The sequence below is a fragment of the Eurytemora carolleeae genome, unplaced genomic scaffold, assembly GCF_000591075.1.
Source record: "Eurytemora carolleeae unplaced genomic scaffold, Eaff_2.0 scaffold55, whole genome shotgun sequence".
Taxonomy (NCBI): Eukaryota; Metazoa; Arthropoda; class Copepoda; order Calanoida; family Temoridae; genus Eurytemora; species Eurytemora carolleeae.
In genome coordinates this window covers 326,615-351,342 of record NW_019396158.1, presented here as the reverse complement: position 1 = coordinate 351,342, position 24,728 = coordinate 326,615, and the positions used below count along the sequence as shown (strand labels likewise).

The window sequence follows — 24,728 nt, the reverse complement described above, 5'->3', positions numbered from 1 at the left end:
GACACACTTTTTTAAGCTTTTTAAGTTTCATGATCCTTATTTCTTTTATGTAGATTTATTGTACATACACAGCTGAATACAGGCGGAAAATATGTAAAACAGGTGTCGTCGTATTTTGTATTTTTTTGTATATTCAAGATATTTTTGGCGAGGCTGGTCAGAGCGGTCAGAACTGATCAATTGATATATTTGAGAATGAGAGCGTTGACATGTCCCAAATTCGATCTCAATCCCAAACTCAATCTCAGTCTTAAGTTTCCTCTTCTGATAGTAAACAATGTTGTTTAGTTTTTCCTGGCGATCTTAACAAAATGTCAAAGTTTGGTTTCTGTGACTTATACACCTGTTAAGATTGAAATAAGGTAAAGAATTGGTTGTCTTATATATTCTTATTGGGGGGGGGGGGGGGGATATTTTAAAAGCTTTGGAGGAGACGAAAAATGGAACTTGAGAAGTATTTTATAGTTTTATTTGTCTCTCAAAACTTATTTCTCTTTTTTACGGTTAATGTTGTTATTTTAAAATCTATCTTATCTTATCTTATCTTATTGTTGGCATTCACTTGACGTTGGCTCATTCTTTCTTAAGAAATTTCATCTTGAGATTGATATACGGTTAGTATGGCATCCCTAAAACTCTGATTGATTGATTGATTGATTGATTGATTGATTGATTGATTGATTGATTGATTGATTGATTAGGGATGAAGGAGAGATAAAGGACGGATCTGGAGAAAAATTGAAAAAAGGAAAAATTAAGAAAAAATCCAAGTCGAACAAATCTTCGATGGAACAAAGGTAATTTGTATTCATTATACATACCATGCAAACTGGTTAATTACTTTGGCCGGGATGAAAAATTAGAAATTTGAATAATGTTTGATTATCAAAATCATCTTATCTTTTAACTTTTTATGATTTAATAAATTATTTCATTATTTAATCTACACAAGTTCTTATCTTGTAAGAATATATAAGTGTCCCATTACATTGAACATTATTGTACAATTTTAATCTGTAATATATTTTAATTAAAGATTACCGAGTTATCCTCCATCTGAATATGCTCCAGAAGTATCAGATCTAACAGTTCATCCGGAGGAGAGAAAACTCACCTTCTGTGCTCAACAAGGAACACTTCCAGATATCAGTACGTTGGTTGGTTGGTTGGTTGGTTTCCACTTTTTATTTCTTCATTTATTTGGTTCACTACACTATTGATTGATTTATTTATTTATTTATTTATTTATTTATTTATTTATAGATTTATTTATTTATTTATTTATTATTTATTTATTTATTTATTTATTGATTTAACAACTTTATTATCAGGTTTAATCCACGGTCGTTTGCTTGTGAGTGCCTGGGAGGACGGTATTGAAGGATGTGAAGACGACGCTGTTACTCTCACCATGGTCGCGGTCCAGCACTTTCTCAAGAATATCATCACGTCGGTTCTAGTCTCTAGAAACCCCTGGAGGAGTAGGGAGGGAGCTAAACATAGTATAGGTAAGGAGAATAGAGGAGTAGATAGGGAGCTAAGTATAGTATAGGTAGGAATCATAGAGGAGTTGGGAGGGAGCTAGACATAGTATAGGTAGGAACCAAAGAGGAGTGGGGAGGGAGCTAAACATAGTATAGGTAGGAACCATAGAGGAGTGGGGAGGGAGCTAAACATAGTATAGGTAGGAACCATAGCGGAGTAGGGAGGGAGCTAAACATAGTGTAGGTAGGAATCATAGAGAAGTAGGGAGGGACTAAACATGGTATAGGTAAGAACCAAAGAGGAGTTGGGAGGGAGCTAAACATAGTGTAGGTAGGAATCATAGAGAAGTAGGGAGGGACTAAACATGGTATAGGTAAGAACCAAAGAGGAGTTGGGAGGGAGCTAAACATAGTGTAGGTAGGGAGCATAGAGGAGTAGAGAGGGAGCTAAACAATAAAAATAGTATAGGTAGGAACTATAGAGATGTTTGGAGGGTTTGATTAATTTTAATATCTAGGATGTCCTATACCTGATCCCTGGTTACAGAACACCCAGCTAAACCGGAATTATCTGGTAAACTCGAGCGCTGCCACTGAATCTACTCTACTAAATGAAGCGGGATTGGCTCCTATCTCAAGGTACAATGAAAGTACTAAAAATTGAAACCTTTCTATTAATATTTTATTTTGGAGATATATGTTTCATAAATTTCTTTTTCTCGGTAATAATTGTTTAATATTGGGTTGCAATCAAAATTCTGTATTATCTTGGTCCGCCCCTTGCCCATCCAGTTTGGAGGAATTTTGAGCATCCCTCTGCTTGGTGAGGACAGAGAAGGTGTCCCTTACAGACTTAATCAGTTGGTAAAGGGTGGGGCTCGATACATCTTTTGCGAGTTATGTCATATTTAAGAGAAACCTTAGTCTTCTTAAATTAAACAGCAACTCTTAAATCCTACGTTTGGGTCTTTTTTAAGCTTTTGGCTAATAAAACGAATCCAGAAATACGCTGTAAAATATACGTTTGATTTTTTTCCGGAATTACGTGTGTACCTTTAGTTATACCAGTAATTTTGATCTGATTAACAATGAGGTAGATGTCGTCATTTCATATTAAGAAGTGTTGCTGCATAAAGTTCGCAAGTCACTGAAAGGCACCCACAATTAGAAATTATCAATTTTTACATTTAAAAAATGAATATTTTTATCATTTTTGTTCATACAAAAATGTCCAGGGTACCGCAGTGAATCAGGCATGCCCCTCTTTTTTAAAGAGAATATTACTCAAGGTTATAATGCAAGGAAAGTTAATTGCAGTTGCGTATACTCTGCGTCATATTGAAACCAGTTCTCTCTGGGCGGAATTTGTAAACAAGAATAGATGCATCAGTGTTTGTTTAGTATCCGAGGAGGTTTAAAAACATTTAATTTTGATAATTTAGATAATTCACATAATAGTTTCCTATGACCAGAATATTTCATTGATTTTTTTATGTGAAAGATGTATCCCAAGTCAGGCTTCGACATCCGTCTTGTGTTTACATTACCGACCAGAGACAGTACACTGCAGTACAAAAGATGCGTACACCTCTGAAATAGCTTTCCTTGCATTATAACCTTGATATTACTTAAAAATACGTAGACAGTGCTTTTAAAGAAAAAAATAATTTAAAAAATATATTATTTAAATTTTAGACCTGACATTGACAAATCTGAAGCGGAAGCGGCTTATCAAGCTGGTCTCGGGATCAACAAGTAAAAATTACATATTTTTGAAATCTTAAAAACTTTTATTTTTTGTTTTGAGTTTTCCCATTATCTTCAACTAATTTTTCCCCTCTGTATCGTGTGTCTTAAAAAATGGTATACTCTTAAGAAACTACATTTTTTACGTCTTCCAAGTTTATTAAAAAAGAATTCAAAGATTAATTACAAATTGTTCAGGATGCCTGGGCTTAGAGAACCCATTTCTTTATTCGATCTATTAAAGGTAAACAAATACGATTTACAAATTTTTGTCGATGGTCGAGGCGAGGTCTTGATAAATACTGAACAGATTATTTTGGAATAAAAAAGCGCAAACATTATTCTCTGAAATTTCGAGAAATATGGTACCTTGATTCTTGAATATAAATTCCTCCTTAAATTGATTTTATACTTGATTTCATTTGAAGAATAAAAAAATATGTGTCTTGGACTTCTTAACATCTTATTGATACTGTCCCTCATAAAGCCCATTATTTCCCTAGCAAATTAAATTCATTTACGAAAACATACCTTTTAACAGAGTTCAAAACTGTTTGATGCCTGTATAAAAACGTATGATCTCGATATCCTCTGTGGGCACTTATGATTTTTCTCAGAATCTAACTGATTTCTTAATATTTCGCTGTTCTCTCATTGGCTGTACGCAAAATTTCCTGGCTACTAATTGGCTGCTAGTTTTTTCACTCATCACAGAATATCGAATAAAGATTATATTAATCTATAGCTGTAAAAAAGATCGATATCAAGCATTGATCTCGAAATCCATATTACAAAAGTTCCCACTTCAGCTATATTTTTTAAAGAAAATACTCTCCATTATATAATTGCTAACCAATTTATTGTTTAGGTTTTAAAATCTGATAGTAGCGTGATACCGAACCATTCTGTTTACAGTCTTAATATGGAGAGAATAATTATGCGGCTTCATCATGATTAAGCAATAAATGGGACTAGTCGTAATTTCGTGTCAATTTCTATTCACAACGGTACCATTCACAGTGTTGTTTGATCATGAATGAATGAGATATCCCTGTTTATATCTTTAAAAATTAGTTATTTTAATTGTAACTTTCAAGTTAGGTTAACGACGATATTTGAAAGAAATGAATTTATAAGGTACTTGTGTAGATAGGACATGTCCCTCTTTTTAAAAGAAGGGGTACTTGAAAAATTACGATGACAGTCCTTTAAATTTTTTAAATTGATCGTAGGCGTAATTTTAAGTGACCCTCCTTTTCTACAGTGGCATATCCGATTAACAACGGTACCTAGTCATTTTTAAAAGAAGATCGATATTGTCATGTTTCTTTTTTCCGCTTTTATTCTGTACGCCTGGAAACCCAAAACTTTAATGGTCTTTTTCTAGTATTTAATGATATAATTCTCAATAGTTTACATTACATACTGTTAAAAAAAACGTGAGTGTTGGAACCATAATTTATCGATTCAATTGGTCAAATATGAAAAATTGCTTAGAGCTTTCAGTCTTTGTGAAAGTTGTTCAAAAGATTGAGGTACTTCGAGGTTGGATCACGCAGTACTTCGAGGTTGGATCGCGCATTACTTCGAGGTTGGATCACGCAGTACCTCGAGGTTGAATCGCGCAGAACTTCGAGGTTGGATCGCGCAGTACTTCGAGGTAGGATCTCGCAGTACTTCGTATTTTCAACATCTACCGTTTTTTTAAGGAGAGTAAAAATGAGAACTAGATCTATTTACATTTATTTTGTTCCACATTAAAATAAAATTGATGTAACCTTGTAAAAACTCTGTAATACTTATTTGTATTGTCAACCTATCATGTTAAAATAAATTGTAACATTATCTTCTATAATAATAAAGATTTCAGATGATTAATAGATGAGAATGGGTTCAGGGGAGAAGGAGGGAGAAGGTGAGGGGGAGAATGAAGACCTTCAGCATAAGGAATGATAATTGATTTAATTAATTTCCAAAAAGAAGTGTTTTCTTTTAATCTGATAAAGCTAAACGAATTTAAATTTTGGCGGGAACAGGTGGTGGTACCATGGCTCTTGTTTAATTGTGTTTAATAGAGGAAAGAATTTTTCGATTGAAATTTTCGTTGGAAAACCAAAAGCTAAGACATAACTTAACCTATGATTGGAGCCAAGGACCGAATTTAATTATAATTAGAATCACCGATCTTTCAGTAATCCTTAAATTTTGAATCGGTGGTTCAAATTTGAACCGGCAGAAGGTAGTTCTAGTTCAGCGACGTAGCTCAAATTTATTGAATTCGGTCCAAACTCGAAGGAATCGCCAAGCCTTTTATTTGATGAAAACTCTTAAAAAGAATAATAACATCCGNGGGGGGGGGGGGAGTGAATTGATTTTTTAAGAAAATACCCCTTAAACCATCCCTTGCATTTTTTTTACAAGAAAGTTTGTTAACATTTAGGAAGATGCAAAAGGATGGGCGGGGAAAATACGAATAATATTTTCGAGGAAAAAATATAACCATTTTGTAATTTGGAAAAAAATGGTTATTTGTTTGTTGTTTTTTTTTTGTCAGTAGTTAATTGTTTGTTGAAAACATGGTTATATTATTGTCAGTAATGTCAATGGTGGTTATAATTTTAGCGTCATATTTTTCCCGCCCATCGAATAGGTTTGGGAAGAGATATAGTTGATATATCTGCAATTAATTTTTATTGATTCGTGAAGAGCTATACAAGGACGATTGGAGAAAAATATGTTCTCTCCGTCATATCCGCCTGTGTCGCGGAGTTCGTAACATATCCTCTAGATCTTACTAAAACCAGGCTTCAGCTCCAGGTATAGTTCAAGCAGTAGAAGTACGAATATTAATATTATTGTTGTTTTATCATGTTATTGCTTCCATCATCCATCATATAAACAGCGGAAGACATTGCCAAAAGGTTTTGGCAACAATTTAGCAACAGTTTTGCGTGAGCTAAGTCACTTGTGTATTATGAGTAAATCGTTTTTGTATTAAAGTTAGAATTCTTAAACAGAAGAATATGAAAATCTTGACACACATCCATCATCCATTAATGCGTTTTAAACAAATAGCTACCACCATGAGGCTAAAAGAATTTGTTTGTATTAATTTGGATTCATAGGATTATTCCAAATATAATCATAGGAAACGAATTGGGCTTATAAAAATGAGCTCAATATCCCTCAACAAGGATTCATAAAGTATGATGCCTCGTATTTCAGGGTGAGCGCGGTATCGGTGGTACAGTGTACAGAGGAATGATATCAACTGCTGTAGGGGTAGCTAGAGAAGAGGGAATACGAGCTTTATGGCAGGGTATTAGTTAGGGTTTCCAGCAAAATAAATTCCCGAAAATTTCGCAAAAAAATTGTTCGCCGAAATTTTTGAATTTTATCGCATCTCGCTGGAAACCCTAGTAACAGTCGATCTCCATGAGTTGTGTGGATATTCACTTATTTGAAACAATTTAGAGATAAAAATATAATTTGCTGGAAAATTGTTTTGTTATATATAGTTTTTGACCATAAAAGAGATTGCATAAGTCCTTTATCACAACTGTTGAAAGTACTATTTCTTAGATTTGAATTATGGCGGATTTTTTTGCTTGAAGAGGAAGACGACTTCTCTCTGATATAATATATTTCAGGCGTATCACCAGGTATGGGACGACATATAATCTACTCTGGAGCTCGGATGACTATTTACGACCTGGGCCGGGATATCTGGAAGGGTTCAGGGCGGGAACTAGAACTGGTTCACAGAGCTATCCTAGGTAAATGTTAATAATTATTTTTTATTAAAATAATTTGGATAATCATTTAAGATATCTTAAAATTCAGTCTAGGAAACTTTTTAAATCATATCTGTAAAACATAAACTACTGGATTCTTATCTTTAAAAATAGAATGTGATGTAAATGTTAAACAATATCTAAGATAATCTTCATCGGTTGTAAGTTGTTAGATCTCTGTTTGTCTGTCTATTTGTATGTCCATTTGTATGTCCGATCATGAATCATGAACCCCTCGTCTTAAATTTTTATTGGGAACTCGGGAGAACAACGGGAACGTTCTTAGTTCTCTTTGAGATTCTAAATTGAGTGGGTCGACTTTTATCAGGAAAAATAGCTAAAATCGTAGTTTACGACAAAGCGCGGTTAAAATGCAGGAACAACTATGATGACTATGAGTACCCTGGGAAAACGCTAGGTTCTTAAGCTAGTTACTCATAAAGTAGAATAATAAACCTTATGCACTTATTAAAATAGTAATTGTTTTAAAGAAAACACATGTGAAAGTATATTCTTGTTTTAAGGTATGGTAGCAGGTGGGTTAGGACAGGTTATTGCCTCGCCGGCCGACCTAATTAAGGTAGTAAATAATACAGGATTTCATTTAGAATTAGTCCAGGTAAAAACCTGCATTACACTTTAAAAATGTCATTTGACAACAATCTGCCAAAAATAGAATTTTAGTAAATAAATCTGCCATTAAGTGGGGTCTTACTCCTGCCACAATATATCTGTAATGAATGATCCACATTTAGGGGTAAAAATTTAATTCCTTTCCCATCTCCACCTCAATTGAGCTTTCCATTTTATTATTAAGGGAAAATATGAATTTTTAAAGTTAAAGATACACAAGGTCCTAACCACAAGGGAAATTTTAAAGCAATGCTTAGGATCCATTTAATTTTGATGCTGATCCGGATCCTGGATCCGCACTGGAAAAAAATGGATCCGGATCCAGGTCATTTCTTTAAGATTTACTGAATTTTTTTAACAAAAAATAATCTTCAAATTTTTTGTTTTTTTTTACGCTTATTTTATCCTAAAACTTGAAGAACCATTCAAAAATGAGGAAATTTTTATAATCTCCCTTTTTTTTAAAGTTCAGATTTTGTTTTTAGGAGTAAAAAAGTTTTTTTTGCATTATTTTACTCTGGATCCGTGGATCCGCATATTTTTGCGGATTCGGATCCTAAGCACTGTTTTAAAGATACTTTTTTTTGAAGACTTTGACCGGATTTTATATTAATTAAACTAGACCATATCTCCATTTTGTTCAGGTTCGGATGCAGATGGAGGGACGGAGAAGGTTGGAGGGTTTACCCGTTCGTGTACACGGAGTCAAGGATGCACTTTCTCAGGTCACTAGAACGACAAGTTACATTTAAAGGACCGACTTCATTTAATAGGTCCAACTCAACGTTGAACAGATTTAAACATTTGCTCGTGCAAATTTGATGAAGATAGAGTTATTTAAAAAAATTTCGACAGTTCCTTCAAAACTGAATATTTTCTGGGATTTGTATACGATATTTCTTCTTCTTATAAACTTTGATTTAGCACTAATTTAACCCCTTTTTTGGACAAAATAATTTGTTGTACTCCAGATTCTAAATTAATAGAAAAATCAGAAAGTTAGAAAGTACAAAATAGTTATTTATTATGCTGAATGCTGATCTTATTGTTCCGTTTTTACTTTTATCATTATCTTTAATTAGTATGCTGAATGCTGATCTTATTGTCCTGTTTTTACTTTTATCATTATCTTTAATTATTATGCTGAATGCTGATCTTATTGTTCTGTTTGTACATTATCTATATTTATAATAACGAAAACTTTGTAAGTTTGTATTCAACACAGAAAATATTTTTGGGGAAATGCCATTGGACATTTTAACTTGGAAAACGTCTTTTGGAAATTGCTTAGCATTTTTTTTTTAATTATTACAGGTTCTGAAGGAGGGAGGGGTCAGAGCTTTGTGGAAAGGTGCAGTTCCAAATATGCAGAGGGCTGCGCTGGTCAACCTAGGAGATCTAACAACTTATGACCAGGTAGATCTGACAATATGGAAACCGAACTAGAGGAAGCTGACCTCATTGCAGGGTGGCCAAAATGTACGGATTGTACGGATTGATCTTTTTTTAACCCTAAAATTGTACGGATTGTACGGATTTGTTTTCAAATTGTACGGATTGTACGGATTTTTATCCTGGAAAATACACCGTTTTTTTTAAATTTTCACTCATTTCAGCAAATTTTTCATGAAAATAAAAAAAAATTCTCGTCAAAATGAAGTTAGTTTAACTTATTTTCTGCATTCTAAATAATATTAGATTGATTAATGTTTCAATTGACAATCAAAATTCATTCATAATTTTCGAGATATGTCCAAGAAGTGTTTATTTGAGAATATGTTCCATAAGTACTTATTTGATTGCTTATTCAAGAAGATGTTNGTATCCTGTATCCAGTATCCTGTATCCTGTATCATGTACCCTGTATCCAGTATCATGCACCTAGTATCATGTACCCAGTATTTAGTTTGTATATGTGTATGAAGCCAATTTTTTACAGATTGATTCTTGCTGAAGAAGTTTAAACCCTCTTACATGAACTGAACACAAAGGACAATGAATGAAAAATTGAATTTTAATGTTTTTTTTCAAAAATGGGATTTTTTTCGAAAATTGTACTGAGCTGAAAACTTTAGAATGAAATATCCAATTGTCAGATAATGTTGCTTCTCTGGAGTTTAAATTCATGTGGAGAACAAGCAATATTTAAACTGGATATCAAGAAAAAGAGTGGTTTAAGCCTTAATCCTGATATCCACCATTCTAAAGTTTTCAGCTCAGATTGTACAGATTTTTAAAAAAAATTTACGGATTTTTAAAAAAATTTACGATTTTTAAAAAAAATGTACGGATTGGTTTTAAAAATGTACGGATTGTACGGATTTTTAAAAAAAAAATTGTACGGATTGTACGGATTTTTTTTTCGAAATTTGTACGGATTGTACGGATTTCTTCTGAAAATGTACGGATTTTTGTACGGATTTGTTCAAAAAAGTTTTGGCCACCCTGTAATTGGTATCCGAGCTAGATACAACTGACCTAGAGGGTATTTTAGTTAGAGGAAGCTGACCTAAAGGGTATCCGAACTAATTATCGAGTAGTTTTCACAAAAAATCTAATGACTCCTTCTAACCCCTGTCCAGCTTCACTAAAATGGCGTTACCTAACATAATCTTTGTTAAGATCTAGCACATTTTTATGTCGGTAAACACTTAGTATAAAAAAATATTTAGATTTTCCTTCTCTAGGTAGGATCGGATAGCACTGAAAGATTCATAATGTACCACAGTTTCATGCATCATTGTGTACCACTGTATCAAGCATCATAGCCAGAGAAAAATTGGTTTCCCACTGAGGTCTAAAGACGACAGATTATGTATATAAAAAAATTTGGAAAATAAATTTCCCCTTTTCCCTTTTTTGTGACTCCTTCCACACTAGAAGACGTTTTTCTCAGAAAATTGAAATCGTAAATAACAATTTTTAGGCGAAAGAAGTTTTGGTTTCCAAAGGTTGGTCGTCAAAAAGTTGGGTGAGTTTAAACCTTTTTCAATAACATTTATATAATTAATTATTAAAACTATTTTTAGGACGTTTTACTTTAGAATATCCAAAAGAATTGTTTATAAACCCGTTACTCACCATTTTGCATTTCAAAAGAAGCAAGGTCCCTTTAGATTTAATTTTTAATTAAAGGGACTGTAAGCATAATTTCAAGTGAACCTCCATGCAAAGATGGTCATGCCCGATTAACAACGTTACCTTTGAAACCTTTATCTGATAAACCTTTTCAGGGTACCGTTGTAAATCGGGCATAGCCATATTTGCAAGGAAGGTCACTTGAAATTACATTTGCAGTCTCATAGATAAACAATAAGATGAATTCAAAATCGATCATCTAACTTATTGGTTGATTGGTTGATTGGTTGATTGATATTTGAAGGTGACGCATAGTTTGTCCAGCCTAGCTGCCGGTCTGTCTGCAGCTGTCATGGGAACCCCAGCAGATGTTGTTAAAGCAAGGATGATGAATCAACCAGTAGATGACAGGGGGAGGGGGGTCTACTATAGGTAATACAGGGGGAGGGGTGGTCTACTAGAGGTAATACAGGGGGAGGGGGTTCTACTTTAGGTTTTACAGGGGGAGGGGGTTCTAGTAAAGGTAACTGTTAACTATAGATAATTCTGTAAAGTAGAAATTTCTTTCTTCCAAAATTGGAACATTAAAAAACTTTCTGGCTTAAAAATTTGTATTAAATGATTATTTTAATTGAGTTTTTGATTTTAATGTTGAAATATATTTCTCTTTATATAATTCATATGAATTATACAGAGTCCGAATTTAATGAATTTGAGCCCCGTCTCAAATCCGCCAAAACCCTGGTTTCAATTGAGCGCCGGCTTAAATCTTGGACATTGAATACAATTTTAAGTGGAACCAACTATATTTGAGTGGCGTCTGAAGTCGTGGCTTAAATTATTTAAATTCGCCTTAGAGTTATTTATGAATAGTCGAGCTAAATTTTAGTTGGTCCATTAACTTCAATTGGGAATTATTTATTTTGGTATTTTTGAAGCTTAATATTTATCACGTTTAAAGTATGTCTATTGCATATTATAATACCAAAGACATGCTATTATTATTTTCAGAGGTTCTATTGATTGTTTACTCCAAGCAATTAGATCAGAAGGAGTGTTATCTCTGTATAAAGGATTTGTCCCATGTTGGCTGAGGAATAGTTTCTAACCTAGCTTATATCAATTTCAAAGAAACTGTCGTTGTAATTTCAAGATGGGCATGTCAGATTCATAACGGGAACCCCTAACGGGAACCCCTAAAATAACGGGAACCCCTCAAAATCTTTATGTGAAAATGCGGAAAATAAAGACAAAACCTTTAAGGGTACCGTTGTGAATCGGACATGACACTCTATTAACGGAGAGTCACTTAAAATTAAAGATACAGTCCCTTTAGGAAAGCTTTTATTTCATTTCTGAATGAACTTCTTTTCTTAAAACAATATCCTTTGGCCTTAAAGTTTCAAATCAAATTTTTTTATTTAAAAAGTTGCAGAAAGAAATGTGATCCAGACTGAAAAGAAAATAATAAAGAAATAGAGCTTTATTATTTTTCTGTCAAATAGATACAATCTCAACTTTCTTTCTCTTTTTAGAGATGAAGGGTTTATTTATTTATATTTATTATTTATGAGAAGAATAGAAAACAAATATTGATATTTTAACAATTTGGCTGAAAATATTCTTCACATTTATCTAGAAATTATTGATTGAAGGATGGCTCCCTGGTCTTTAACTTTCTGGTTGACTTTTGAGAAACTCAGATCCCTGGCAAATCTGGACTCTTGGTGATCCTGGGTCCAAACTCAGATCCCTGGCAAATCTGGACTCTTGGTGATCCCGGGTCCAAACTCAGATCCATGGCAAATCTGGACTCTTGGTCCAAACTACCTTTCCCCCTTGGACTTCTTGTTAAAGAGACTGAATACATCTGTAGGGAGGCATAGCCGTTTCATAACGGTGCCCTTTAAACCTCTTTCTAGCTACACTGAAGAATGTATACCAGTCTTTAAAAGTGTTAAATTCTGAAAAATTCCTTTGGTGCCTCTGAATAATCTATTTTCAGAGAGAAGATATCTCATTCATCCCTGATCAGATAAAGGCTGAAAGGGTACTGATGTGAATCGGAAATGCCACTCAACAAAAAAGGAGTCAATTGAAATTACGACCATAGTCTCGTCAAGTTGAGCCGAGCAGCGCAGTGAAGTTTAGATCCGGTTTGAAATCCAACTTTGATTTGTAGTCGGCAGATGTAGTCATCAAGATATTTTTATACTTATACATGCAAATTTTTGAAAAGTATTTTTTTTAATAAATTTATGCACATTTTATCGACATTAAATACATGATATATATTTATGTTCCAGACTTTGTTTGGACTTTAATAAGGACCTTAGAGCTCTTTAAATCCAACAATCTAAAAGATTTCAATTCACGCCGAAAAATATTGTGGCAAAAATCTGCGTACTGTAGTGAATTAAAAAATTAAAAATAAGACTATTTTAAATCTGTACAGTCGTCCCTTGGTTCGCTTTAATAATTTTTGCCTCTGAAACCACAAAATATTGGCCGATGTGATATCATAGGTAGAACCATAGTTACACTATGGTTACGTTTTACCAGAGCAGTGTAGATACAGGGTGTCCCAATAAACATGGGAAATCAGTGACGAATTCGATATCGTCTTTTTAAATAATTCTTCAATTTAGTATAGTGATACCTACCGAGAAAGCTGTAATCTGTAAGAGTTTCGTCTGCTATGTTCACATTTTGTTTGTTTATGTTTTGACTGCATACGGTTGTACTTTGTAAAACAAGAAAATTGCAGTTTACAAACAGAGTAAACTTGTCCGTCTTCACTATTCATATTGCGGAGACATTATAGACACATCTTTTCATAAAATAAACTCTAGCAGACATAATAATGTAGCTTTAAAAGTACGTATTACATAGCTAATTCATAACAAAGACGATAAACAATTCGTCACTGAATTCCCATGTTTTTTGGGACACCCTGTAGATAGATAAGAAATATAGTTGTACTTATGGTAACATGAATAAGAAATTGGCCATATGTGTATATCTTCAAATTCTTGAGCTAGACGAATAATCTTTTATTTTATTAGAATTATTGATATTGCTTGTTAGTACTTATCACCACCGCAGTTAAACCACAGGTTTATTATCAATTCAAGTTTTTGTTTATTTAAATAAATATTAAGTATTAAATGTACAGAAGTTTGAAAATGTTTACAATGAATTTGCATGCTTTAAAACCATATTAATCGGCACATCTCTCACCCTCTCCTCCTCTGTATCCAGGTCTAGGTTAGTACTGTAGTACTTCTCCTTCTCCTCGGAGTAAGGTTCGGAATATTTCTCCTGAACCCTGGCGGAGACTGCTTGAAATATCTCCTGGATAGTTGCCTGGATATCCTCCCCAGAATAGGTCTCGTTCTACAAACAGAAAATAAGTAAATCTAGTAAAAATTTACTTAAAGTTGGGTTACTATTGACGGGGGGGGGGGGGTATAGGGACTGAGCCCCTCCTCCTTGGAAGAACGATATGCCGTGGAGATTTCTTCACTTAAAAATGTTGTTACTTATGTTCTGAACCTTAAACTTTTAAATTTAATAAAAGAATAAATAAGATTTTCGGTACTTAAATTCCCTTTGTAATTCAATATTGTTTTATATCTTATTCTTTGTGGTATTGATATTTTTTTAATATAGAAGAAGACCAAGTTATTTACTTTTAATATCAGGAAGATCGAAAATGTTTAATTCTGATAATTTGTCCATTGTTTCTGAAGCAAGAAATGTACAAGTCACATTTGCTGAGGAACCACATAATAACCAGTTTTCAAAAGTAAACATGAATATTCATTCTTGTTCAGACAAGGCTGTTCAGGGTACTGACTACCGTTGTGAATCCGGCATGCCACTATTCACCTCAAGGCCATTGAAAAAACAAACATGATTTTTTTAAATTCTCATGTTTATTTGAACTAACTGTAGTAAAATTTACTAAATGTAGGAAATAGGAATAGGAAATATACACTATACAGCTAGGGTGTCCCATGAAAAATGACAACAGTTTGTGAATTAGTTCAGAATGTCTTCTTCCATAATTTGTTGAGTTGTTTGATACCAAAGAAAATAATAAAAATATTATTTGGGAGTCAAGTTATAGAATAATTGATTTCAAAGTAAAATATATTTAAACAAAAAATTTTCTAACGAAATAGACTGCAAAAAGCCTGTGATGTATAATACAGTATAGGGAAGACGACATGCATAACTGTTTATTAACTATCATGTTTCGTACATAAATGTCACTGCAAACATGCAACTAAAAGGATGAATGTAAAAGGGTAAAGATGAAAATAAATCTGTTAAAAACAAACATTTATAACAAGAAACTGTATCCCTACCTTCTCAAACTGTCCAAGGAGAAACTTGGCAGAGCTGCCCAGTACTTTTTTCATCTCGGAGTAGATTTCTCTGTTTGACTCCGTCCTGGCTCGGTTCAGAGCTGACTCACAGTCCTGAAAATATAAGAAAGGATGTAGCGGAGTAGGATCACAAACTTGTCAGTTCTTTCGGGTCTTTTTCTTCATTTCTTTAGTTCATTAACATAAATATAGACTTAGAATTTCGCAGACGTAAGAGGGGGGATTTCTTTAATTTGTCGAGCCTGCAAAAAAATCCAGCACAAAGAAATTTGTGAAGTTGTGCGTAAATTACAAAAAAAGTTTTAAAGATTTGTCAAGGAAAAATCAACTCAACCGTTATCCTTAAAAATATAATTGTATAATTAATTCTACAATTGTTGTTCATGAAGCAATATTCATTTAATATCCCGAGTCCGGGCATTTCTAAAATGTGGTCTGCTGTTTAAAAAAATTTTAAACTTCCAATTCCTTTTTTGTTTTAGCTAGCATGAGAGGTAGATAGACCACATTTTGACAAGGTGAACACTAAACATTCGCGCAAACCTGTTTTTGATACAAACGTTTTTGCTCAATAGCTCGCCAAGATAATCTTTAAGTTGCTCTCAACTTTCATGATTATTTGAAGACCTTTTACCTGAAGTCGGTGAAGTAGTTCCTCTTGGTTCTCCGCCTGTACCCTCTCCTCCTCCTTGAGCTGTTCCAACTCTCGGAGCTGTTCATCCTTCTCCTCCAGGAGCATCATCAACTTCTTTATCTTTTCCGCCTGGTTCCAAACCTGCTCCTGGTCTCCTGGATTACTGGTAGTGCTCCGAACTGTTTTACCTGAGTTTAATAACAAATTATAAAGAAAGTAGAAGTGGAGAAGTTAGACAAATTTGTTTTTATAATTCAGACCCTTTATTTTAAAGGTTGCAATCCGATTGTATAGCGCCTTTATTCTTTGAGCGAGAAAAAATGAGATATTTTTGCCCTTCTTTCTAAAATTCATATTTTCTGTATAACTAGCTTGGGAACCCAGCGTTGCCCGGGGTAATCACTACTCATAGTTACTCCCGCTGTTTACCAGCGCTTGGTTGTAAATTACGATTTTAGCTATTTTGCCCTAAAAAAGTGGACCCACTCCGCTTAGAAGCTTAAACCAAGAAAAGAACATTCCCACGGTTCTCCCAAGTTCTCCAATCAATATTTGATGCCAATCGGCTTTGTTCCACAGTAATGCTCGGACAAACAAAAAGAGATTACAACTTTACATATATAGATACATTATATGAAAGTGGCTTGCATATCTTTGCAGAAGAGACAAGAAAGGAAAACTACAGAATTTTTTTTTTTGAAGATAGGAATACAACATCGTTATAATAGAAAGGTTGAAAGATAACTATTTAGTTTTAATCGGTTCAATTACTTTAAACTTTTGGCAAAAGATCTGTTGATTAGACAAATATGTCTAAATCAATTTTTTTGTTCATTGATATTTACTGATATAATTAAAATTTGTGATTGCCTGCGCCCAAACTTGATTTGATATCAAAGGTTTGCAGTTTGATTGTATCCAGGTCTCTTTTTATCTCAGTAAATGTATCCGAGGGGACGGATCCTGGGTTCCCGGATCTCCGGAGCAGTTCATCCACCTTGTCGGATATCCTGGTCATATTCATCCTCATCTCAGTATTGGAGATCCTTGTCTCGCTCAGCAGAAGGTTCAGCTCCTGACGACTCATCTCATAGCTCATCTCCTTAAAAACAAAATCTGTTTTTTTCATTTTATTTTTACGGACCCCGAAAAAATTCTCAACAACATTCGGACTTTTAATATTTGAATCTATCAATTCTGAAAGACCAAATAGTTTCAAATAATTTTAAAATATCAAAGTCTTACACCATCAGATTGCGAAGATATAGGGATTAGAAAGTTAAAACAAATAAACTCAAAAAATATGTTATAACAGTACACAGCTATACAACATCTAAATAAATTACTACCATTTATGAAAAGTAAGTTATTGACTTGTTTTATGAAATCAAAATATTTAAATGAAAAATTGGAGTTTGTGGGGAGTGTTCAATTTCTTTCTAGTTTCTACTTACTGGTCTGCATTGGAACAGTGCTCCGGGACATGAAGCTGAATGGTTGGATTGAATACTTTGTCTTCTCACGGTTTCCTTGTGCTCTTCCTGGACCCCAGATCTGTTACTCCGGGTACCCTCCTCACTACGAATAGGTTCTAACTCCGGTAACTCTGGAGTCAGATTCTGTCTCGGGTTGAAAACATTGTGTCCAATATGTTTCACCTTGGTTAAAATCTTATCCTGACTTGAAATCTCCGAGGTAGAGGAAACCACTGAACTAGAATTATCCTGTAAAGAGTTTTTGATATCGGTCTCTTTTGTTTTAGTTCTGGTTACATGAAGATCATAGGCTAGAGATACATCAGGGTTCTCAGGGCAGTGCAAGATGAGAAACTTTCTTCCTCCTTTCTTCATTCCCTTGATTGAGTTCTCCCAGCCTGTGTATCCAGGAGTACCTGGAGAACCAACCTTACATTTCTTCCCGGTTAGGTTCTCCTTCATTAATCCTATACTCTGGTTCTCTACATTCCAACCTGAAAAATAATGTTTAGATACAATCTTGGATCTAATTTAAACCACGTCCACATGGGAAACTATTGTTGATAAAGTACATTAGCAAGTTAGCTTAACGGGTACGCCCGAGAGGTCACACCGATACCCTTTAAATGTGGATGATACCGTCGTTTTCTCAGATTTTAAAGTGTTTATAGTGTGACAATTTCTTTCATTGTTTCTCCGTCATAAATTCACCTATAAACAGAAAAATATCAGGTTAATATAATGAATCAAGCAGAAATACAGAGTGATTGAATAATTGATCAAATAATAATTTCAAGGGCAGCGTTGTAAATTAGTCATGCCACTTTATGCATTGATAAATTATGTTTACAATCCCTTGAGGTTATAAATCCTTAACCGAAAATTTTTAATAAGTTTGAGATTTAATTCAGGCTTAAATCCGCGGGTTAGACTGTTTAACTTTTTGATTTTCAAATATACAGTAATATGTTAAATCAATAATCATTATGTTTTCTAAGTTGGAGTAATTCAAAGCAAATTCTTTCTTTAATTAAACAGTCTCAAATTCTCCAATTTCGGAGATAAGAGAAAAAAAAATCTGAAATCATAAAATTTGACGAAAGAGAAATTAGTAAACTATATTTTAACATTAACAAATTCAATAATTAAAACTCTTCTATCAAAGGTTTCAGAGTTGGAGAGTTTAGAGAGTTTAGATAGTTTAGTTCTGAAACTCCTTGCTCAGTTTATATTACCTTTAAACTTTATCTTAAAAGGGTTTAACTTACTCTTCAGGATTAAACTTTATTTTGAGGATTTATATTCGAGGCAAGGTTTAATTCTACAATATCTCCTTATATCTACACTCCGACCTATACTGACCTGTTAGGTTTAATTCTACAATATCTCCTATATCTACACTGCGACCTATACTGACCTGTTAGGTTTAATTCTACAATATCTCCTTATATCTACACTCCGACCTATACTGACCTGTTAGGTGTAATTCTACAATATCTCCTATATCTACACTCCAACCTATACTGACCTGTGAGGTTTAATTCTACAATATCTCCTATATCTACACTCCGACCTATACTGATCTGTAAGGTGTAATTTTACAATATATCCTATACCTATAACTGTACTCCGACCTATACTGACTGACCTGTGAGGTTTAATTCTACAATATCTCCTATATCTACACTCCAACCTATACTGACCTGTGAGGTTTAATTCACAATATCTCCTATATCTACACTCCGACCTATACTGACCTGTTAGGTGTAATTTTACAATATCCTATATATACACTCCGACCTATACTGACCTGTGAGGTTTAATTCTACAATATCTCCTATATCTACACTCCGACCCTCTCCATGGGTTAGATCACACTCCAGAGAATCTTCAAACCTGAGATACAAAAATTCGTGTTAAAATTGGCAGTTAGTGTCTCTTTGTTATTTGTAAGGCTCCCAAATTCTCAAATAAAACATTCTTGATTCTTGTAAATCACAAACATCATTAGAACTTTTGATAAAATCCAAACAACGGTGTACGTATTTAAAATTCTTATAAATTACAAATGCAAATGCATCTTACTTGAACTGTCGTTGAAATGTCAAGTGACCTTCTATTTAAAAAAAGAGGGCATGTCAGATTTACAACAGTACCCCAAAAACCTTCTGATGGAAAATGTGGGAAGACATCGCCGAGGGACCACATTTGAAACAGAAAAAAATCATATTTTATTCATAAGTCGGACATGCTACTCTTTAATTGGTGAGTCACTTGAAATAACGTCTACAGTCCCTTTAATCACCTGTACACGGTTTTGCAGAGAAGAACCTGTTTTGCAAAATTTATTAAAACATCCTGGGATTCGAACCCAACCGTCCAAGAGTTCTTGATATCGTCCACAAAGTTAGCATAGTTGTTGGGCTGGATGTTGAGGTTGAGTGTTGTTGTGATGTTGGCTACAGCTACAGGCTGTTGTTTACCCCGGTACAACAACAACTGGTAAAACTGTGATTCTTTGTTTCCTGGAACGATAACAGTTTAAAATTATGTTGGGCTGAATGTGAATAGTTCGCGACAGGACGAGTTGGTTAGTTAGTGTGACGAGTATTGGTAGTTTATGCGTGGTGGGAGGACGAGTATTGGTAGTTTCTTGGTGAGAGGACGAGTATTGTTAGTTTATGCATGGTGGGAGGACGAGTATTGTTAGTTTATGTATGGTGGGAGGACGAGTATTGTTAGTTTATGTATGATGGGAGGACGAGTATTGTTAGGTTATGTATGATTGGAGGATGAGTATTGTTAGTTTATGTATGATGGGAGGACGAGTATTGTTAGTTTATGTATGATGGGAGGACGAGTATTGTTAGTTTATGTATGATGGAAGGACGAGTATTGTTAGTTTATGTATGATGGGAGGACGAGTATTGTTAGTTTATGTATGGTGGGAGGACGAGTATTGTTAGTTTATGCATGGTGGGAGGACGAGTATTGTTATTTGATGCATAGTGGGAGGACGAGTATTGTTAGTTTATTTATGGTGGGAGGACGAGTATTGTTAGTTTATTTATGGTGGGAGGACGAGTATTGTTAGTTTATGCATGGTGGGAGGACGAGTATTGTTAGTTTATGCATGGTGGTATTTACCTATTATAGCCAAACCAAGTTTCCCCAAGGACTTGAAACCATTGTTTTCAAACTTATACACGTGGACTGCAGTCGCCATCTTTACTCCGGCATGGATATTAGACATTGGTTCATATCCTTGCACTAGTCCCTGGTTCTTCTCATCTTTCTCATCCTAGGAGGAAGAAAACATATAAGTGTCATAAAAAGCAGGTCGTTGCACAGTCTGCTTTCTGGGCAGAAATTGGAACCGAGTTTTTGCCACAAACTCAGATTTTTTAATTCTTTTATCTTTGCTACTCTGTCATAGACCTTTGATATTTGAATTATGTTGGATCAAATAATCTAAGTTTAAAATAGCAAAGGTTTACATTAACAGGCTGAAAAGATATAGAGGTTAACTTATCTATTTGGGGAAGAAAAAAGACATATTTCCATCAGTGAAGCTTATTCATTGGATTTAATTGGTTTAAAAAATTGAGCAACTTAAAAAAATTCTTCTTAGTTTAATTTTAGAAATAGCTTTCAAAGGAATTGAGTTTTTGCCACATGCAATGCCAATTTTATAATACCTAAATCTCAACATACCTTCCTTATTTCAAACTTTGTTTGGTCCACCAGAATTCTTAGTTTGAAATATCTACGGTCTACAACATTTGGTTTCAAAGAAATGGGGATTTAAAAATCAGAGTTTGTGGCAAAGACTCAATTCCTTTACCTTATTTTGGAAAGCAGTTTGTATGGGTTTGTTTTGTTTATTAGTCAGGGTTTCTGGTTTACTGCGCTCATCAGATCCAAACACGTTGGACAAACCTAAAATATAAATATAGATTGAGAAATAGACATTAAAGGGACTGTACACGTTATTTCAAGTGAATCCCATTTATATCTCAATAAATTTTGAACATTGATTATTCTCAATTGCGATTTCTCTATAAAAGTGGTTTGCGGATTTCTGCTACGGAAGCAATGGATGAAATTAGAAACTTTCCAAGCTAGAAAACGACGAAATATTTTACGATGTTAATCAGATAAGGTTTGAATGATATCGTTGTTAATGTTGAGGATCTCTTGAACTTACAACGTGACAACTTCCTTCAAAGAATTAGAATCCGTCAACCATTATTTTTAGAATCTTCTCCTTGCATTGTTTTAAACATTAGTTAATTAATCTTTATATTTGCATTCATTATATTATTGTCAATTCTGAAAATTTTCATCAATAAACAAGATTTTGAATATTTTTGATTTACTGGATGTTTACGTAATGGTGCGGGTACAACTATTTAGTTTATTGAAAATAGACCTTTACTTAAATTGACAATGCTGAAAGGGAAATATTTGGATTATATTGTGTATTTTTACTTGATATTTATTTTTGTGAAATTCATGTTTTGATAATTTTCACGCAAAAACCTTTTTTACCCGTTATTTGTATTCTCTTCTTGCCATATTCAATCTGGTTAAAGAGAGTGACTGGCTAGGTATGATATTTGAACTGAGAGAAAAATTTCATGATTCATTTCATACATATAAAACTTTTGTACGCTCTATAACTGCTTCTGGAGGCTTGCTCTCAAGATTCGATTTTTAAGAGAAATTTACCAACCCGGACAAATAACGTAAAGAAAAGTATTCTGAAAACTTATTTGTTGATTTTTTTTCTTTTTAATACTGCAATCTCAGTTCAACTCCCATACCTAGCTATAGTAGCTTCTTTTAAACACGTTAATTTTATACTTAAAACTCTTCACAAACAAAGAAGAAAAGCTCTAAGAAAAGTTAAGAAATGTTAATAGTTAACATTCCTCACTAAAATACTGCAGCTGTAAAAACGTTATTCAGTTCAGATCTTTTTTTGATTCAATTAAGCAATTGGGTTGTAAGTTTCAAAAATACAAAACTCAAGTTGACCGTTCATTTTAACTCGAGTTGACCGACCAAAATCATTAGAAAAAATAGCTGATTTGACCGCTTCATAAACAAGAAAATCTACCATGAGTTGACCCCTTTTATTCCATGAGCTGAACTCCCTAAAATAATGAAAAAACAACCTGAGTTGACCTCCTAGAAATAATAGAAAATAACCTGAGTTGACCTACTAGAACAAAAAGAAACTAACATGAGTTGACCTCCTAGAAATAATGAAAAACTGACTTGAGTTAACAGCTTCTATATCATGAGTGGACCTCCTAGAAATAAAGGAAACTAACCTGAGTTGACCTCATAGAAATAATGAAAACTAACCTGAGCTGACCGCTCCAAAATCATCATCGTCCGAATTCGTTTCTAAGAAACTAAACATTGCTATGAAAATTGAAAAATACATAGATATATCCATACAATAAAGCTCATTCATATTTGTACATATATTTGCAAAACGGCTCGACCATTTGGCTGAATTTCGTCGAGTGAACCCATAGGTACCCCAGGGGTGACATGGGCAAAATTGAAATTCTACTGGCATCAAAATTCAATACCAAGCGAGGGTAATCGGGAGGAGTAATTATGACGAATAATAATATAAACCTGGGGAACACCGGGTACAAGCTTACATTATATAAATCAGCTACTTCTCACAAATTCATTAATTCTGGTCCGTGATGTCTCGAGAGCTTAGAGATTTTAAATCTTGGATTTTGCTAGACTTAATAGTGAAAGTTTCAAATATTAAAAGGTTTATACCATCAGATACCAAAGATATTGATCTTAACAAATTTAGTTCTTTTGCAAGCGAAACTATTTTCTGAACTAGGGAAATTCCTAAACTGAATGCACTGAGCAGTGTTGTGATAATTTATATTTTCAAGGTGAAAATTCCCCTTTATAATATATCAGATATACAGGGAACAGCATTCATTTTCATTATTATTATAAATCATGGAAAAGTTCAAGTAGATATATATGAAAATATATTTTTTAATTGTCATAAAGAGACTCCTTGACTTACTATGACTTAATTTCATAAAATAAAGTACACCGTTGTACTTCATTACTCTTTAACAAACTTATATTACTCCATTAAAACGAAATCACTCTCAGCTATCTGAATACGTATCTAATCACTTCCAATAACTTACACTAAAGCTTTTAAAAATTAAAATTACTATAACTATCTCATTTTAAAGTTACCAAATATGTTTCACTAAAATATGACAATGATTATAAAACCACTAATATGTTGAGTAGTTCCACTATCAACTATAAATCTACTACTACTAGAGAGCCTGCGGAATGAAATGTTTAGTTTCCTGAACCTGAACTGAACTAAGAATCCTCCCCTCCCCTCCCCCATAAACAGCTGCAGTGCAGGGCATATAGGCAGTATATAGGCAGTTTACAGGTGAGGGGGGGGGGGTATTTAAAAAAATAAGATTATTGTAAAATCTTGTGTTTTGATGAGGTTTAAAAGGAATAAGAGATGTATGAAATGAAAAGAAGAAATCATGACTAACATAACATAACTCAAATGACGTCACTCTAGAAATATCTCTATCTATCTGTCTATCTATCTATTTATCTATCTATCTATCTATCTATCTATGTTCTGGGGGAGTTCCCTGTGAGAAACTAGAATGAAACATAGAACTAGAATACTCGATGGACTCGACTCAAAATAAATAAAGTAAATTTAATCTCAACAAAATTAAATGAATTTTTAGCCAAATTAATTAGAGTAACAAATTTTTCATATTTATAATAAATTGCATTCTTTAGTTTTGTGTTATAAAGATAGTCTGTATGTAATATTACAGATTTATATTGTATTATTTGTATATCTAATATTATAGGTTTATACTGTGTTATTTTGTATATGTAATATTACAGATATAAATACCATGTATTATTTTGTATATTTAATATAACAGATTTATATTGTATAGTTTTGTATATCTAATTTTACAGATTTATAATGTTTTATTTTGTATGTTTAAAATTACAGATTTATATTGTATTATTTTGTATATTTAAAATTAAAGATTTATAATGTATTATTTGTATATCTAATATTACAGATTTATATTGTATACTATTTTGTATATTTAAAATTACAGATTTATAATGTATCATTTTGTATATCTAATATTACAGATTTATAATGTATCATTTTGTATATCTAATATTGCAGATTTTTAATGTATTAATTTGTATATTTAAAATTACAGATTTATAATGTATCATTTTGTATATCTAATATTACAAATTTATAATGTATCATCTGTATATCTAATTGCAGATTTGTAATGTATCATTTTGTATATCTATAATTGTAGATTTTTAATGTATTATTTTGTATATTTAAAATTACAGATTTATAATGTATCATTTTGTATATCTAATATTACAGATTTATAATGTATCAT

At 33.2% G+C, this 24,728-nt stretch overlaps 3 protein-coding genes across 5 annotated transcripts; 2 read left to right on the top strand and 1 right to left on the bottom strand.

The window, feature by feature from the left end:
* Positions 1-256: 256 nt before the first annotated feature.
* On the top strand, positions 257-5,075 carry LOC111696708 (transcriptional adapter 1). The gene is made up of 8 exons (XM_023466415.1): positions 257-362; positions 702-797; positions 1,037-1,149; positions 1,332-1,508; positions 2,003-2,123; positions 3,180-3,239; positions 3,429-3,474; positions 4,099-5,075. The coding sequence occupies exons 2-8, from the start codon at positions 787-789 to the stop codon at positions 4,186-4,188; spliced, it is 618 nt and encodes a 205-aa protein (XP_023322183.1). The 5' UTR covers positions 257-362; positions 702-786; the 3' UTR covers positions 4,189-5,075.
* A 13-nt stretch (positions 5,076-5,088) lies between these two features.
* Positions 5,089-13,003, top strand: LOC111696707 (mitochondrial uncoupling protein 4). 2 transcript variants are annotated; one of them, XM_023466414.1, is made up of 11 exons: positions 5,089-5,177; positions 5,937-6,047; positions 6,456-6,549; positions 6,881-7,006; positions 7,549-7,604; positions 8,302-8,382; positions 8,972-9,073; positions 10,584-10,628; positions 11,040-11,167; positions 11,747-11,827; positions 12,388-13,003. In XM_023466414.1, the coding sequence occupies exons 1-11, from the start codon at positions 5,112-5,114 to the stop codon at positions 12,464-12,466; spliced, it is 969 nt and encodes a 322-aa protein (XP_023322182.1). In that variant the 5' UTR covers positions 5,089-5,111; the 3' UTR covers positions 12,467-13,003. The 2 variants fall into 2 exon arrangements, with proteins under 2 accessions (XP_023322182.1, XP_023322181.1); XM_023466413.1 differs by having other exon boundaries at positions 11,747-11,830; positions 12,391-13,003.
* Positions 13,004-13,839: 836 nt separating this feature from the next.
* On the bottom strand, positions 13,840-23,674 carry LOC111696706 (uncharacterized). 2 transcript variants are annotated; one of them, XM_023466412.1, is made up of 11 exons: positions 23,622-23,674; positions 22,612-22,661; positions 21,083-21,177; positions 20,386-20,539; positions 19,544-19,763; positions 19,049-19,134; positions 17,218-17,732; positions 16,634-16,865; positions 15,764-15,951; positions 15,109-15,222; positions 13,840-14,131 (listed from the first exon to the last, which is right to left on the bottom strand). In XM_023466412.1, the coding sequence occupies exons 1-11, from the start codon at positions 23,657-23,659 to the stop codon at positions 13,925-13,927; spliced, it is 1,899 nt and encodes a 632-aa protein (XP_023322180.1). In that variant the 5' UTR covers positions 23,660-23,674; the 3' UTR covers positions 13,840-13,924. The 2 variants fall into 2 exon arrangements, with proteins under 2 accessions (XP_023322180.1, XP_023322179.1); XM_023466411.1 differs by lacking the exon at positions 23,622-23,674 and having other exon boundaries at positions 22,612-23,096.
* Between the last annotated feature and the right edge of the window lie 1,054 nt (positions 23,675-24,728).

Coding starts and splice junctions, on each gene's coding strand:
- LOC111696708 (XM_023466415.1), top strand. Junction 3,240..3,428: donor GCTGGTCTCGGGATCAACAA/GTAAAAATTACA, acceptor CAAATTGTTCAG/GATGCCTGGGCTTAGAGAAC. Junction 3,475..4,098: donor CTTTATTCGATCTATTAAAG/GTAAACAAATAC, acceptor TTTATTGTTTAG/GTTTTAAAATCTGATAGTAG.
- LOC111696707 (XM_023466414.1), top strand. CDS start 5,112: ATGAGAATGGGTTCAGGGGAGAAGGAGGGAGAAGGTGAGGGGGAGAAT. Junction 7,007..7,548: donor GGTTCACAGAGCTATCCTAG/GTAAATGTTAAT, acceptor TCTTGTTTTAAG/GTATGGTAGCAGGTGGGTTA. Junction 10,629..11,039: donor GTTGGTCGTCAAAAAGTTGG/GTGAGTTTAAAC, acceptor TGATATTTGAAG/GTGACGCATAGTTTGTCCAG.
- LOC111696706 (XM_023466411.1), bottom strand. CDS start 22,831: ATGCCAGTAGAATTTCAATTTTGCCCATGTCACCCCTGGGGTACCTAT. Junction 21,178..22,611: donor TTTTGGAGCGGTCAGCTCAG/GTTAGTTTTCAT, acceptor TTTATATTTTAG/GTTTGTCCAACGTGTTTGGA. Junction 16,866..17,217: donor CACTGTTCCAATGCAGACCA/GTAAGTAGAAAC, acceptor TTTGTTTTTAAG/GAGATGAGCTATGAGATGAG.